Here is a 14,422-nt window from a genome sequence, read left to right on the forward strand (position 1 = left end):
GGCCTACATCTCATTCAGTAACGCTAAAAGAAACAAAATATTATTTTTTTCAAACGCTTATTTCAATAAATGTAGAATATTTGATATACAGAACGTGGAAAAGAATACACCATAATTCGGTGCAACATTTAATATATTCCCCCTGCTCTCTGGTCGCTGAAGCCTCCTGATCGATTTCGTACAAACCTGCTTTTTTATATTTAGGCTTAACAAATCAAATGTAGCATACTGGTTTTAACGGTGAAGTATGTCGTGCAAAGCCACACATTGTCATTATGCAGATAGCTAGCTAGCTAGTTATACATTATCTGTAATCAGTGGACAATTAATTTGTTTACAATGGACAGGGAGTGCTATCACAACTGCTGTAGCCTTGTTAAAATACCAAGGCAATCATATGAGCAATTTTGGTCAGCGCACTTCGTTGACTATATCGAAAAGGAGATAAGCTATTCAAAATTCTTTAAAAAGTACCTGCTTCCCAACCACCCCTGTATGTTTTCGAGAAGATTTACCGAGGACTGGAAGTGTAGAAAGCAATGGGTTACTGAAGAAGGAAAGCCCAATTTCCAGAAATTGTTGCAAGAATTCGGTAACTATAAACTGTATATGTCGAATGCATAAGACATCTAAAGATGTCAAACTATCTTTTTTTATTATTCAGTGCATGCTACATTTCTGTACAATACATCTACTTTGTTATTTTTGCAGATGAGACTCCAGTCCCTGTTGCAAACTGCAATGCAAAAGAATACAATGCAAACCCTAAACAAATAATGCCTTTCAAAGAATTTATACACTACTGGAAAGAATACATCCAGAATGGACACTCATCACCCAAAGGGTGTCTGTATCTCAAAGACTGGCACATGTCACGGTATGAGTTTAATATTATTGATCTTGGGTCTTATTGTAGGCAGAACTACAATTAAGGGTGAAGTACAGGTTGAATATTGATGATTCTTTGTATTTTTTTTGCCACAGGGATTTTCCTGAACACAGTGCCTACACTACACCAGTGTTCTTTTCCTCTGACTGGCTCAATGAATATTGGGATGCAATGGAGGTTGACGACTATCGTTTTGTCTACATGGGACCTAAAGGCTCATGGTATTGTATCAACACTACAACATTCTCTAATGAATAAGCAAACAAAAATGTCATCTTCTCTTTGCTTCCCCAGAGCCCACTGTCAGAAATATTGTTAATATTGCAAATGTATGCAGTATGGGGGTTATTCTACCCATCAAAATGGGGGTCACCAGTCATGCTAATCAAATGTTCTCTACAGTATGGGTTGATTTAGTATAAAACCTTATAACCATTGTCTATAATTCTGTTGTTAACAGGACCCCGTTCCATGCTGATGTGTTCCGCTCCTATAGCTGGTCAGCTAACATCTGCGGCAGAAAGAAATGGCTGCTGTATCCCCCAGGCCAGGAGGACTTCCTGAGAGACAGCCACGGCAACCTAGCTTATGATGTCACTGCACCCGAGCTTCAGGACAAAGGGCTGTTTCCGCACTACGACAAGGCCTGTCAACCCCTGGAGATCATTCAGGAAGCAGGAGAAATCATATTTGTGCCCAGTGGTTGGCACCATCAGGTTTACAATTTGGTAAGAACGATCGGTCCACTCAACAGGATGTTCACTGCTACAAATTGCAATCTTGGGTTGCATATGTTTTAATGATTAAATGCTTCAAAATGACTACGGTGATGATTGCAGTTGGATTACAAAATAAGACATGTTTACACTTTCCTCTCCCTTATACAGGAGGACACTATCTCTATGAATCATAATTGGCTGAATGGATGCAATGTGGACATCATGTGGCAGTTCCTTCAGAATGAACTGTCTGCTGTCCAGAGGGAGATAGAGGAATGGAGGAACACCATGGACTCATGGCATCAGCACTGCCAGGTACAACACATGAATATCAGACCATTCATTGGCACTGACCACTGGAACACTGTATGAACTGTACACTTCTACTCCTCGATTATCTGCTGTTCATACTAAATGTGTGTCCCTTATCCCTTTGGATAAAACTGTTTGCTAAATGAATATTTGTTACTTTTCTCATGTTGCTTGTGAAGTACACAGACTACAGCTCATACGAAATATAAAACGTGTTTGTTTCCAGGTCATCATGAAGTCTTGCTCTGGTATTGACTATGGAGAGTTTGCCTCCTTCCTGAAGGTCATTGCAGACAACCGTTTATCCTTCTTGACCTCCTGCTCCGGACATTCCTCCAACAGTTACCCTTGCCACCTTTCAGAGACCCTCACCACCTTGGGCCCTCACCATGCTGCCTTTGACCTGCAGAGGGTGGCTCATATTCTGGAGTGCATGCTCTGTAATGAGGATTTCAAGAGACTTGACTACTCAACTCTGAGCTCCCAACCAGAGAGCCTACTGCAGCAAATTAGAGAGACCATTCACTCCACAAGAGGGCAGCATCTCCCTTACCAGGAGTAGGTTATTTTCAATTATTTCCTTTACAGCTATTTGGACCATGTTCTGTTAGGTCTAAGATATATATGAGAAAGTTCAGGTCTTGAATAAAACGTGTCAGAAATTGATGAATTTTTGTATGTTGTGAAAAAATGTATGTACTACCCATGTCAATATGTATGAAATTAGTATTAAGTCTGGTAGATATTTTTGTAAATAGATTACCGTAAATGTATAGCATTTGTACTTGAACTCAATCCGGTTTACTCCACTGATGACTCACTTTGACTTTCTACTTTGCCACATATTTATTACAGCAGTCATTTAAATAAAAATAACGCAACAATAGTGTGACCAGATGCTGTTGTGAAACAGCAAGGTGATGCATTCAGATAACCGGTGTATAACAATATTATAACTGCAAACACTGCAAAAGTAACAATTCACACATGTAGCACAATACTCTGTAGTTTGAGTTCAATTGAAATAAAGACTACACAGTGCAATGGACCCTATGCATTAGATATGACATGTAAAAAACATGTGACATGTTTGGCAACCAAGACCATACCTCTTTCCCTATTTCATTTTGGAGTCATTAGGCCACCAATCAGGCACAGACGCCTCTAAAGTCACGGCTGTGTCCTCAGACGACTTAAGAGTTAGTGGCTCTTTGGCATGAGCCAGGCGGATTAGACTGAGGCCCAGCTGTCCAACCCCTGCCCTGTGTTTCCCAGCCGGTTTTCCTGTCTGCGTCTGTAGTGGCGCTCCCTCCTCCAGGCCTTCGGCTGGTGCCGACAGACGCACCGGCATCAGGCGCTTCCGCACCACCCCTGTGTGATGAGTCCTGGCTGTTAGCTCCTGGCCAATGTAGCAACCCTTACTGAAGCTGATGCCCTGCATGTACACCAGGTTGGACTCCAACGGAAGGGCCACCCCCAGAGGTAGGTCCTTCACTCCCTCTGGGAGCCCTACATCAGCAATGGCAAGAGGCAATGACATTAGCATTTGAACTCAGACAAAGTGTCAAACTCAGTGTGTGTTCAAACTCACAGACAAAATCAATAATATAATAGTAAGTACATATTGTCTTGGCCCTACCTATTGCATAGCGATGTTTGTGGTAGTCCTCCAAGTCACCCAGCTGACATGATAGAATAAGATCCATAGGATTCACTTTGCTGTCAGCCACCAACCTCCAGCCTATTGCAGCATTTCTTGGATCTGCTTCACATACAAGAGCCTGTTCAGGGGGCGTGATGTTGGGGATCTCTTGACAGCCTGCAACCTTATCCCTAGGAAGAACTGCCCATACCGTCAGCTCTGGGCAAGGTTTGATGTTCACTTTCCGGCGAAGTTTGTACAACTTCAAATGTTTCAAAACGGAGTCTTTGACGGTACTGTCACACTCAAGCAAAAGACTACAGCCAACTTCAGCATCTTTTAATCTGAAAGAAATTAGGAATGAGGCCATATTTAGACTAAAATGTATTAAACTGTACTTGTCTTGTTCTATATATTCACTACAACTGTGCCATGTTGAACCATAAGTAAACTATACAGGCCTGTATTGCTAACAGCTGGTTAACGTCAATGTGCAACAGGAGATAGCAGGGCCTACACACCCACGCCTAACTTTTGGTAAACAAGTAGGTCTACTGTTTGAAGGCCGATAAGTGACAACCTCAGGAACATTCAATACATGGGCTGACTAACAATATTTAAGAAATGGTAGTACCTGTACATGATTATATCAAAGAGTGTCCTTCCTTGAACGTTCAGCATATGTGCATACATGGCTCTATGGTTAGGTTCTTCAAAGAGCTCCATGTCATTGGTTACAATTCCTTGAAGATATGCCCGTGTGTCTTGCCCTTGGATGTTCAGTAAGGTCCTGTGCTTCAGGTTGTAACATACATACTTTCCCAGTGCACTCCTGCCTGCGTCTTGGCAATAGTTCTTGACGTTGATTCCACCTGCGTTCCAAGAACTTATATTCAGCGACAGATGCCGCCCGGTATGACTATAAGACAGACGAAATACAACATTTGAAAGGACCGCAGTTCTGGCAAAACGAATACCAAAGCTAGACATTTTAATAAACAGGTACAATATGCCCAAAGCACAAACTGTTCAGTGCCTGTTACGGTATGCTAAGTAAAGCTAAGAGGGTCAAGACATTTGACGTGTTTTAAAAGGTACACCATTTTGACTACCACAATGCACTGCAAGTGACGACACAATCACAGCTCATCATGCCGGTGTGGGCGACACACAGATAAATATGTATGGAGTCACATTCTCGTCCAAAGAAATGGTCCCAATTGGACCGTAGCCTACAGGATCGGTACATCCATACCAGCTATATTGGATCAATCGTAAGAGATAGCAAATTGTCACACTAAAGAAAGGTCATACGTACTTTTATTTTGAAATTAAAAAGGAAACTGCTTCAAAAAGACGCTTTCCCTTAATTCCTACCCAGCTTCGAGAAGCTGACAACCATCTCCATTCTCCACGTTTTTTAGCGCGACCAAAATTTTAATAATTGAACGGATACATGTTAAATGTATAGTCATAACAGAGAGTTTGAACGTTTATACATCAAATTTCAAGTTTTCGTGGAATTGTGCAAACGTATGTATCGTTCCGATCAAATTTCTACTAGTTCTTACAGCGTATGCTCCGTACTGTTTCATTTCAAAATAAAAGTAGACAGATTCTTTTTATATATATTTTTTTTTAAACAAAACTATGGAATGAGATTTTGGACTTTATTATGAACAAATATTAAAGGGATGTATGATTTATTCCACAAATTGCGTGGCTAAAAGGATGTACATTTTAATGCTGATGTGTTTTTTTTACACTTTCGATACAATTGAGATGCAGAAATATGAGGTTTTGTGTGTCTGGCTGGGTGTGGATGTGTGTGTGTTTAAAGTCATTAAGTTGCACACAGTTTCAATCTAGGTTTATTTCAAGACAAAAAAACACAGAAACAATCGTAACGTTTTGAGGCACTTTGGAGCATCAATACTGAAGGCAGAAGTATATTTTAGCCTACTTTATAATAATGTCCTTGAGACATGATATTCATAAACAAACACATTTTTAACGAGACAGTGATATCCCAAACATGAAATAAATCATGTTGGATCTGTTGTTGGATATTAATGGTGCATTTATTGGTATTCTATATTACGCGTACACAATTGTAACATAAAAGCATGCATTAAATCTGCCCACTATTGCAGAAATGATCAGCAATCTGTTAGTAATTCAAGTTTTCAAGAAAAAAAGCTTTTGAAAAAGAGTGTAATGTCTTCATTTTCACATAATCTCTGCATTTTGAGAACAGTACAACTCTAACCCCTGCTTATAGGCCAACACATTATTCAGCCACATCTTGGACCCATTCAGGTAGAAAAAAATTGACTTTGACCTCTCTGCCTTTTTGGCATCTATATTTTAATTCTATATAATAGAATATATTTTCATTTCTCTTACCAAAACACAAACATACTGAAAGCTTCTTCAGTGCATCAGACATTAGACTATTTCTTCAAATAAATTAAACTATACATGCATCTCATGTCACAATATCTGAATAAAGTGTAACGTATGTGAAATATAAATGTTTCATAATTTAACTTTTACCATGATTTCCATTTGAGATCTCACATTAGATTTGTCAAACAATCAGGTTTCACAGAGCCATAAGGTAGTGTTTTCCATGGCATTGTTTTTTAACTAGGCCGCAATTGAAAAGATTATCTTTAAAGGTTTTGAAGTTAAAATGTTTCAAATTAATCAGTTCAACAACAAGAGTGTTATCTTTGTAATTATCAGAGAGAATAGCCCCACATATTCCCAAATTTATCAGAGATTCTTCAGATGTTCCCTCCTTATATGAGTAGATAAAATTCTGAAGTCTGACAAAGCAAAATATGTACAATATTTTTATATGAACTATGCTGAAACTATAGCACAAAATACAAACTAAGTAGAAGAATCATAACGTGTTTTTTTTTCTTGCCGTCTATATTTAGGTTTGTCACACCGTAGAGTACATACAGTATACTGTATCGATAATGCTTAGTTTGTATGTCCCGATCAGACATGTCTTTCTGGTTCATGTTGGTGACAAATGTGTGATTTATAATGTTGATGTTTAACTCAACCTCATAGTCTATTATCCATGCTACATGATCCTGGAAATTAAAACAGGCTCTTCAGTTCATACTGCCACATTCATTTCTAAATCCATACAGAAGACTTCCCATTTTTTACTATGGTCCCAGCTTTCTCTGGAGCTGACTTCGGTCTGGCTCCCTGTTTCTCCTGTACCGTATTGACTCGGTTTTGCTCCACCATAGTGCCCCCAGAGACAGGACTGCTGGTTCTGGATGTTGGCTGGTTGCTTTTGGAATTATATGTCTGAAAGGCCATGTCCAGTTGCTCCTGGGCCACCCGTAGGTGGCGGTGCAGGCTGGCTAGGTCTGAGGGGATGTTGTCATCTGGGCTGGTGCACTGCTGCTCCTGGGCCACATTGGCCATGTTTTGCTCATGAGTGATGAGGCTGTTGGGTATTCGGTTGGGTTTGTCTGACTTCATCACAAGGTTGTACCCAGGTGGAGAGCCAGGAATGTTACGAGAGTACGGATAGCTGTACGAGGGCCGCTGGCCCTGGTTTCTCCTCTGGCGAAGAGTGTCCCTAAAAGTGCCAATGCCCAAGTGGAACATCTCACACACGTTGAGGAGCAAGCAGAGACAGCTGACCACGTACATTATAAGAAGGAAGATGGTCTTCTCTGTGGGTCGGGAGATGAAACAGTCCACCCTGTGTGGACAGGGGACCTTATTGCAAACATAGGATGGGTTAACACGGAAACCATAGAGAAGATACTGGCCAGCCAAGAAGCAGATTTCAAAGATGGCTCTTGATAGGAGCTGAAGAATGTAGATCCTCATCAATCCTTCCTGCATGATACGTCGGCGGCCATCATGTTTCTGCGGCTCCCGGCTAGGGACGGCGGGCGCCTCGGGCTTGGGCTCCTGCCCCTCCAGCGTGTCATCGTAGATCATGGGCTCAGCATCGTCCTCCTCATCCTCCTCCAGGACTTCTTCCAGAGGGTGGCTTTCCCTCCACCTGTTGTGAGGTGGCTTTTTACGGAGCCTGTGGTACTTCCGCCTCTCCTCCTCAGATTTACGAGCAATCTTGTGGATGGCGTAACCCAGGTACATGACAGAAGGGGTGGAGATCATGATGATCTGGAAGACCCAGAAGCGGACGTGTGACAGCGGGGCGAAGGCATCGTAGCACACGTTATCACAGCCCGGCTGCTTGGTGTTGCAGGTGAACTTGGTCTGCTCGTCAGAGTAGATGGACTCTCCCCCCACTGCCGTGAGCACGATGCGGAAGATAATGAGCACCGTCAGCCACACTTTCCCCACAAAGGTGGAGTGGTTGTGGATCTCTTCCAGAAGACGAGTGAGAAAGCTCCAACTCATGTTGGTCATACAGGCTTTTCAACTAGAATCTGTAAACCGAAGCATTTAAAAGGTTTGTTCATCATTTCATACTTTGTATCAAAGTCTTTTCAAATAAAACAAATGATCTACGGACTGGTCTTCCTCAGTCATTAATGAATGTTCCCTTTTGCTAATGGCATTAGTAGAAACACTCAAAATATAAATTTTCTTTCAACGAACTGTCATGCCATAATGACCTTCTAAATAAATGAGAGATTTTATAAATCAAAATCAAACTATGAAATACGACTCTTTCCAGCTTTGTCAGACCAAGACTTACCTGCATTTCTATGATGTGACTACTCTTTTGTTTGGTAAATCTATTTTTAATTAATTGCACCCACTAAAAGGTTGCGCCCATTAAACTATTTGAAAGCACTCCAAATACCTCAATTAAACTCATACAAAAGCTTTAACCATAATAACAACAACAAATAACAACAAAGCTAATTGAATGAAAGCAGAGTGAGAATCAGTTTCCTCATTTGGAAAAGAGAGGCTCAATGAGTATATGAGGCATGTGGAAGGACTTCAGATGTGCGGGTGTCCTGGAATGCTTCTCTTCTTTTCACTGAACCCCCACAGGCTCTTCAAAATGTAGTCCTGTGCCTCTATTTAATTATAGTACTGTATATCAACACAGACAGAGATGGCTGAGATGATGAAAAGTAGGCCATACCCCTCTTCTGAGATTTAGAAAACATTGAACTTGGGGGGTTGGGGCGAGGGCTCCAATAAAACATATGGGAGAACACAAGCAGATATATGCATTTAGCCCTGTAGCTACAATGTAGCTATCAGAGGATATCTCTGTGTAAATAGCTACTGTATGTGTCCTCATCCGTGGAGAAGTCCGGGAAGACTGCGTGAGGTGATCTCATGACTGTGGCACTGTGTTCCTTTGCGTGCGACGTGCCATCTCCCCTACCATCTGAGTGAACAGGAGAAGCTTGTTATGTCCGCCACTGGGCCTCCCCTCCAGACCCTGCACCACTCACACTAGGGAGGGTCTCTGACACATGGGCACAGATGGCATCTAGTGTGGAGAACTCATATTGGATCTGCCTGAGGAAGACACAGCAGGAGGGGTTGGCAACTAAAACCTGTTGTGTTTGACCGTTTATGAGGTGATAATGTTTTAAGCTGTCAGTACTTTACATTGATATCTTTACCTACATGTCCTGTGTGAAAGCATTTATTGGATACTAAAGGGACTTTGTATATGTGGGTGTGCAATTGCATATTTATTGCATGCTTGCAGGATGTTGAAGAGTACTGAAAGTTGTGCAATAAAGCAATAACAATGTCCTTGCACAAAATGCCAAATCCAATGTCAGCGTGTATTCTCTGATAATACAAATGTTTAAATTAATAATGATAACAAATAAACAGATTTAGTTTTAACAAATAATTTTGTGAAGATACATTGTGTAGTATAATCTGACATCTGTGCTGTTTCATTTGACTAAATTCTTGAAAAAAACAATCATAATGAATCAGACGCTTTTATCCAAAGTACAGCACAAGGGGGATTTGAACCTGCAACCACTTGGTCTACAGTCAACTGCATTAACCACTGAACTTTTATCTTCCCAAAAATACTGTTTAAAAGCTGTTAATCACAGTAATGTTTGGACTATCACACAATGGACTAAATGATCACACAATGAAAGTACATGTACACTCAAAATATTGTAACAACATAAAAATACATTTAGTTTTAAATTCGGTCATTTTATGAATAACAGATGACCAATGAGTCTTAATTTTAATTCATTGTATATTTGACAAATATATTGACAAATATTTGCGTTCTGGCAAATAGATATTTTTTCCCCGTTCTTGATTTTACATCATGCTAAATTCATATGAACTCAGTCACAGAGATTAAACCTGTCAGGAGCTGAATGATCTTCTGTGGTTTTACAAATCACCCACCATAATTCAAGCACAAGCAATAGTTCAACAGAATTAGAAGTAGCATGTTAGAGTTGTGTCAAGATAAAACTGACAGAACCCACCTGGAGAACTGACACGCACTGGCCATCCTGAATTTTGATCACATTTCCTCTGCTGTCTCTAGAGAACCCATGCAATTTCTCCTCTAGGTCATGGAAGATCCATCCTGATGCTTTGTCCTTCAGTTGTTGACTACTTCAGTCTAGCATAGTAAGAAAATAAACATCCTATCAGGCTGAGCAAAGCCTTTGCTGGGTTCATTCTATTTCCACACTCGCTGAGGAACTGAGGTCTCCCTCCTGTGAATGCCTCACATTCTGACTTGTGTCTGGTTTCTATTACGCCAGCCTTCTGCCCAAGTAGGAAGTATAAAAAAGAGAAGCCAAAAAAATAAAAAGAATCCTCCACTGGCAAGTGACCCTCATCCAAGAGGTCATACTTGAGGACATCTGACTGCAGATTGAAATGAACACCCAGCTGAGGGAGCTTGTTAGTGGCAACACATGCCCCCCCCAACCTCTTCCCACCCCCCTTGCTCAACACTCATAAGTAACACAGTAGATGATGTAGCCTGTTCTTTCTCTAGAACACTGGTGTTGCTCAGTCACTCTGTCTGTAATCATGCCATCCCGTGAAGACCTCAAAGGTACTGGGATTTAGAAGAATGCATGAAGTTTCTTTTTTTTTTTTTTATACTAAAATGTTGGGGTGTGAGACATAAGTATGCAGTTTACATTTCAATACACATGCTGTTCATGAGTCTCAAGCTAATTTAACACACACTGTATACACACTCTATCTCTCCTGCCCATTTCTCACTCTCTCTCTCTTACACAAACACACACACACAAACACACTCCACCAGAATAGTTGACAGGAAGCCTACTCATGGTAACAGATAATGACCTCACAAGTATGAGTGGGGGAGAGAGAGACTGGAGGTTTTGGGGACAGAAGTTGCCTGCAGAGATAAAACACATTGCCTCAGAGCAGATCCGCTTGAGTGTATCCAACAGGTATACTTAGTCATATCAAGTGTCATAATATTTAGACATCCCATCTAGGCATGTGGCCAGAGATTGGACAAGCAGACAGGTATCTCTAGGCTCCTTTCCACGCCTTTTCCGACTTTATACTGTATATGTTTATACTCCGTTCTTTATACTGTATATGTTTATGCTGTGTTCTTTTTTGTCAGGCTTTGGAAGGCAGTAGCACACATATGTCATCTTGACAAAAATACCATTGATATATATAGCCTATTCACCGCAATAGCTGTTACTCACAAACGTATATAGCCATGTAAACACATATAAACATAATACTTACATATACCATACAGTAGGAACCTTTGCACATATTTTTCGAGACAACGATGATTTAGAATAAACAGTGGTAGGAGGCCCAATGCTAGGACCCTACTGCTTCTAATTGAAAAGGAATTCTTCAGTCAATGCTATCTGGCTTGTGTTACAATGTGTCTGGTCTCTTTCACAATTGTCATATTATTATTATATGACAAACAGTATCCCTCTGAATATACCTCTCTGATGCCAAGAATCATAATTAAATTAAATATGCCTTCATATAAAGCAGGTATATGTCCTATTTATCTCATTGATTGAGAAATGAAGTTGTGCCAGTTGCAGATTTGTCATTTTTATCATCTGTAATCTAGGAACTGACTTTCGTCCTTTTACAAAGCTTTTTTAGTGTAGAGACACACAGAAAGGCTCTGAGGTAGATGTAATGGAAGATAGTTATGGCTTTTGCACTATTTTCACCCATGAAAAAGATTCAGTATGCACTGCCATAGTGCTGTTCACGGTTGTTCGGTTGTATTTGAATGCTGTGCGGACGTCTGAAGGGAAGAGAGCTTTAAGGAAATGTAACTGTGTGTGTGTGTGTGTGTGAGAGAGAGAGAGGGAGAGACATCATATTGGTGTTGTGCTAAGATCCTCAGGCTGTGTGAGGGCGGAGGCAGAGTGGGTTCTGTGTCTGAAACCAAGCCAGCTGAGCCTGCAGGATCTTACCCCAACCTCCCCTCCTCCCCCCCCCCCTCCCCCCCTCATGCCCCACCCCAGGCCTCGCCTCCAAACACCCCACTCTCCCTCTGAGGAGAAGCGGTTTTGCATGAAGCCCTGCAGGGGAAGAGGGGCAAGGAGGAGAGGGGATGCTGCTGGAACAACGAGAGCATTTGGGGTTGAGCTTGGCGGCCATGTGCTATCCCCAGAAGGGAGACGACACAGTCAAACCATCACATGTCTCTTCAAAGTGGGATCACATGTCTCTGCTCCAAAGTCTTGCTGCCACTCAAAGGATACCGATCACCCAAGGCAAGGACTCCCTCCCGATTTCCTGGTGCTAATCTATATACGTATCAAAATCGTACCTACGTGACACGTTATGTCAACTTTTACACTACATCCGCAGTGTGGCAAAGAATTGATAAAGTACCTGAAGGGGAAAGGATCTGTGCATTACCTTCAGCTGTGCAAAACAACACAATGTGTTAATGTATCGTACTGCATACTGGCTTGGAGAGCCCCTCTTACGAAGATCAAAACTGATGATGATGATGGAACTGGACTGCTCAGGGCTCGAATACTCATTAGCCTCAGTGTCACCTTCAAGAGGGTCAATGACAGTTGTTTACAGTCAAATTTCTTTGCTGTGGAGCCTCATGGAGAAAGGAACATCTCAGCCGTTCTCCTCAGCCCTCGCCAATGTCATCCTAAGAGTTATCTGCACAACTAAGTTGATGGCAGCCGACTGGGTGCCAGGGAGGGAGGTCTGCATTTACGTAACGGATCGAGCTTGGCCATGTGATTCCAACACAACCCCCCCCACCCCACCCCCTCCAACCCACCCCTCCCTCCCGGACAAAAGAGTGACAGAAGACACCATGGAAAAAAAGCGTGCAACTTCTGTGCACAAGCCCTCGCCTCCCCTCTCACCACCCAACTGCTTTTCCCAGGCGGAGCGGGGGGTATCCCAGAGGCTGCCTGAGAGTGGCGGCAGTCCTCTCGCATTTGTTCACTTTTCTCCCGTTTTTCAACCAGGCCCTATCCTACCCCCTGGGAGAGAGAGTCCGGTGCCAGTTTGACTGAGGCTCCACTCCACTGAAGCGACTGGGCTGAAGAGCCTTGAGGTGGATGCCAACATAAACCCCCAGAAAAATAACTTCCATCGGCTGAGCTTGTATGTCTGCTACTGCAGTCAACAAGGAATCCAGCAGTTGCTGTATGCTTGGATGTTGGACCTGATATGATCCTTAATCTGCTAACAGCTAGGTTAACAGAGACAGGCTTACATGGTCTTTCAGATGTATGTGTTACTGGTCACATGGGACACAGCCAGTCTATTATTTAATTAAATAATATTCACATTTACTCTAGAGACAACTCTGAAGAAATTCAGCATGACTAGTGAGAAGTTAAACCCTACAAATGATGCCCTTGCTCGCACATAGGTAGGCCACTGTGACTTTATACAATTAGTTTAAACAAAAGAAGCCTACAAAAAAGAAGCAGAGCACATTTCCAGTGTGAAATAAATCAGGTCCCCCTTTAGTAATCTGGGCCTGCTGTCTATCTTAACAGGAGGTATGGTTGTACTGTCCCCAGATCTTATAAACACCCTAAGACAGAGACTTTCAAATGGTTCTTTTCATCCCAACTATCTCCACAAAGAAGAACCATGGCAGGATATGGAATTTGAGGACTAACATTTCCTACAAGGTTGACAAATCATGAGAATGAATATACTGTATGTTCCATTCATGTTGTATGTAAGCTCATGGCATTTGTGGATATGTAATGAAAAGCGTATGCTGAGCCTGTTGTGGGTTTTAGTTCAAATGTAATGTAGTGTGAGCAGACTGTGTTTTTCAGGTGAATGAAGCACCCTGCTCACTGTAAAATATCTCAAGGTTACATGATGACAAGATGACAACAAAAACAGGGATTTGATCCCAAAATAGTTTTCAAGGTGGATTCTCCTTCGCAAGTTCAGTATGAAAAATGTACAAAAACATCCATCACTTCATTTCTTGCCCACATTTGCTTTGGCAAGACCTGAGACTTGTCGGCTTGGCATAGTCCTTGTGGCCCGTATCAAAGAAACGTAAAAATGCATGAAAAATGCCAGAGAAGCATCCAATTTTTCCATTTCACCTCAGAAGAAAGCACCAGTCAGCTCAGTTTACAGTGAACAAGAGGCAGCAAGTTCATTTATATTTAAGTGCAATCATCTTACTGGAATGGACATCTTCCTCAAGGTTGATATATTGCCATTAATTAAGTCTTCCCGTTAATCTTGTGAAACTCAAAAAGAGATACTGTACATTTCACAACCTTTGAGGCCGGTTAAAGGCATTGATCCCCGCATGACCAAGCATTTATTCAACTAACCCTAACCTTGACCAACAATGAGATACAGTACATGCCTAACCGTAACGAGAATTATGTT

At 41.7% G+C, this 14,422-nt stretch overlaps 3 protein-coding genes across 3 annotated transcripts; 1 reads left to right on the forward strand and 2 right to left on the reverse strand.

Annotated features, from left to right (window-relative positions):
* Positions 1 to 4: 4 nt before the first annotated feature.
* jmjd4 (jumonji domain containing 4) lies at positions 5 to 2,858 on the forward strand. The gene is made up of 6 exons (XM_047027486.1): positions 5 to 592; positions 712 to 877; positions 985 to 1,110; positions 1,350 to 1,617; positions 1,777 to 1,923; positions 2,147 to 2,858. The coding sequence occupies exons 1-6, from the start codon at positions 340 to 342 to the stop codon at positions 2,480 to 2,482; spliced, it is 1,296 nt and encodes a 431-aa protein (XP_046883442.1). The 5' UTR covers positions 5 to 339; the 3' UTR covers positions 2,483 to 2,858.
* Positions 2,748 to 4,679, reverse strand: iba57 (iron-sulfur cluster assembly factor IBA57). The gene is made up of 3 exons (XM_047027487.1): positions 4,197 to 4,679; positions 3,560 to 3,906; positions 2,748 to 3,429 (listed from the first exon to the last, which is right to left on the reverse strand). Exons 1-3 carry the CDS (start codon positions 4,550 to 4,552, stop codon positions 3,038 to 3,040), a joined length of 1,095 nt encoding a protein of 364 aa, XP_046883443.1. The 5' UTR covers positions 4,553 to 4,679; the 3' UTR covers positions 2,748 to 3,037.
* A 710-nt stretch (positions 4,680 to 5,389) lies between these two features.
* gjc2 (gap junction protein gamma 2) lies at positions 5,390 to 10,237 on the reverse strand. The gene is made up of 2 exons (XM_047027731.1): positions 10,015 to 10,237; positions 5,390 to 8,001 (listed from the first exon to the last, which is right to left on the reverse strand). Exon 2 carries the CDS (start codon positions 7,979 to 7,981, stop codon positions 6,719 to 6,721), a length of 1,263 nt encoding a protein of 420 aa, XP_046883687.1. The 5' UTR covers positions 7,982 to 8,001; positions 10,015 to 10,237; the 3' UTR covers positions 5,390 to 6,718.
* Between the last annotated feature and the right edge of the window lie 4,185 nt (positions 10,238 to 14,422).

Source organism: Hypomesus transpacificus, chromosome 10 (genome assembly GCF_021917145.1).
Source record: "Hypomesus transpacificus isolate Combined female chromosome 10, fHypTra1, whole genome shotgun sequence".
In the NCBI taxonomy this organism is placed as follows: Eukaryota; Metazoa; Chordata; class Actinopteri; order Osmeriformes; family Osmeridae; genus Hypomesus; species Hypomesus transpacificus.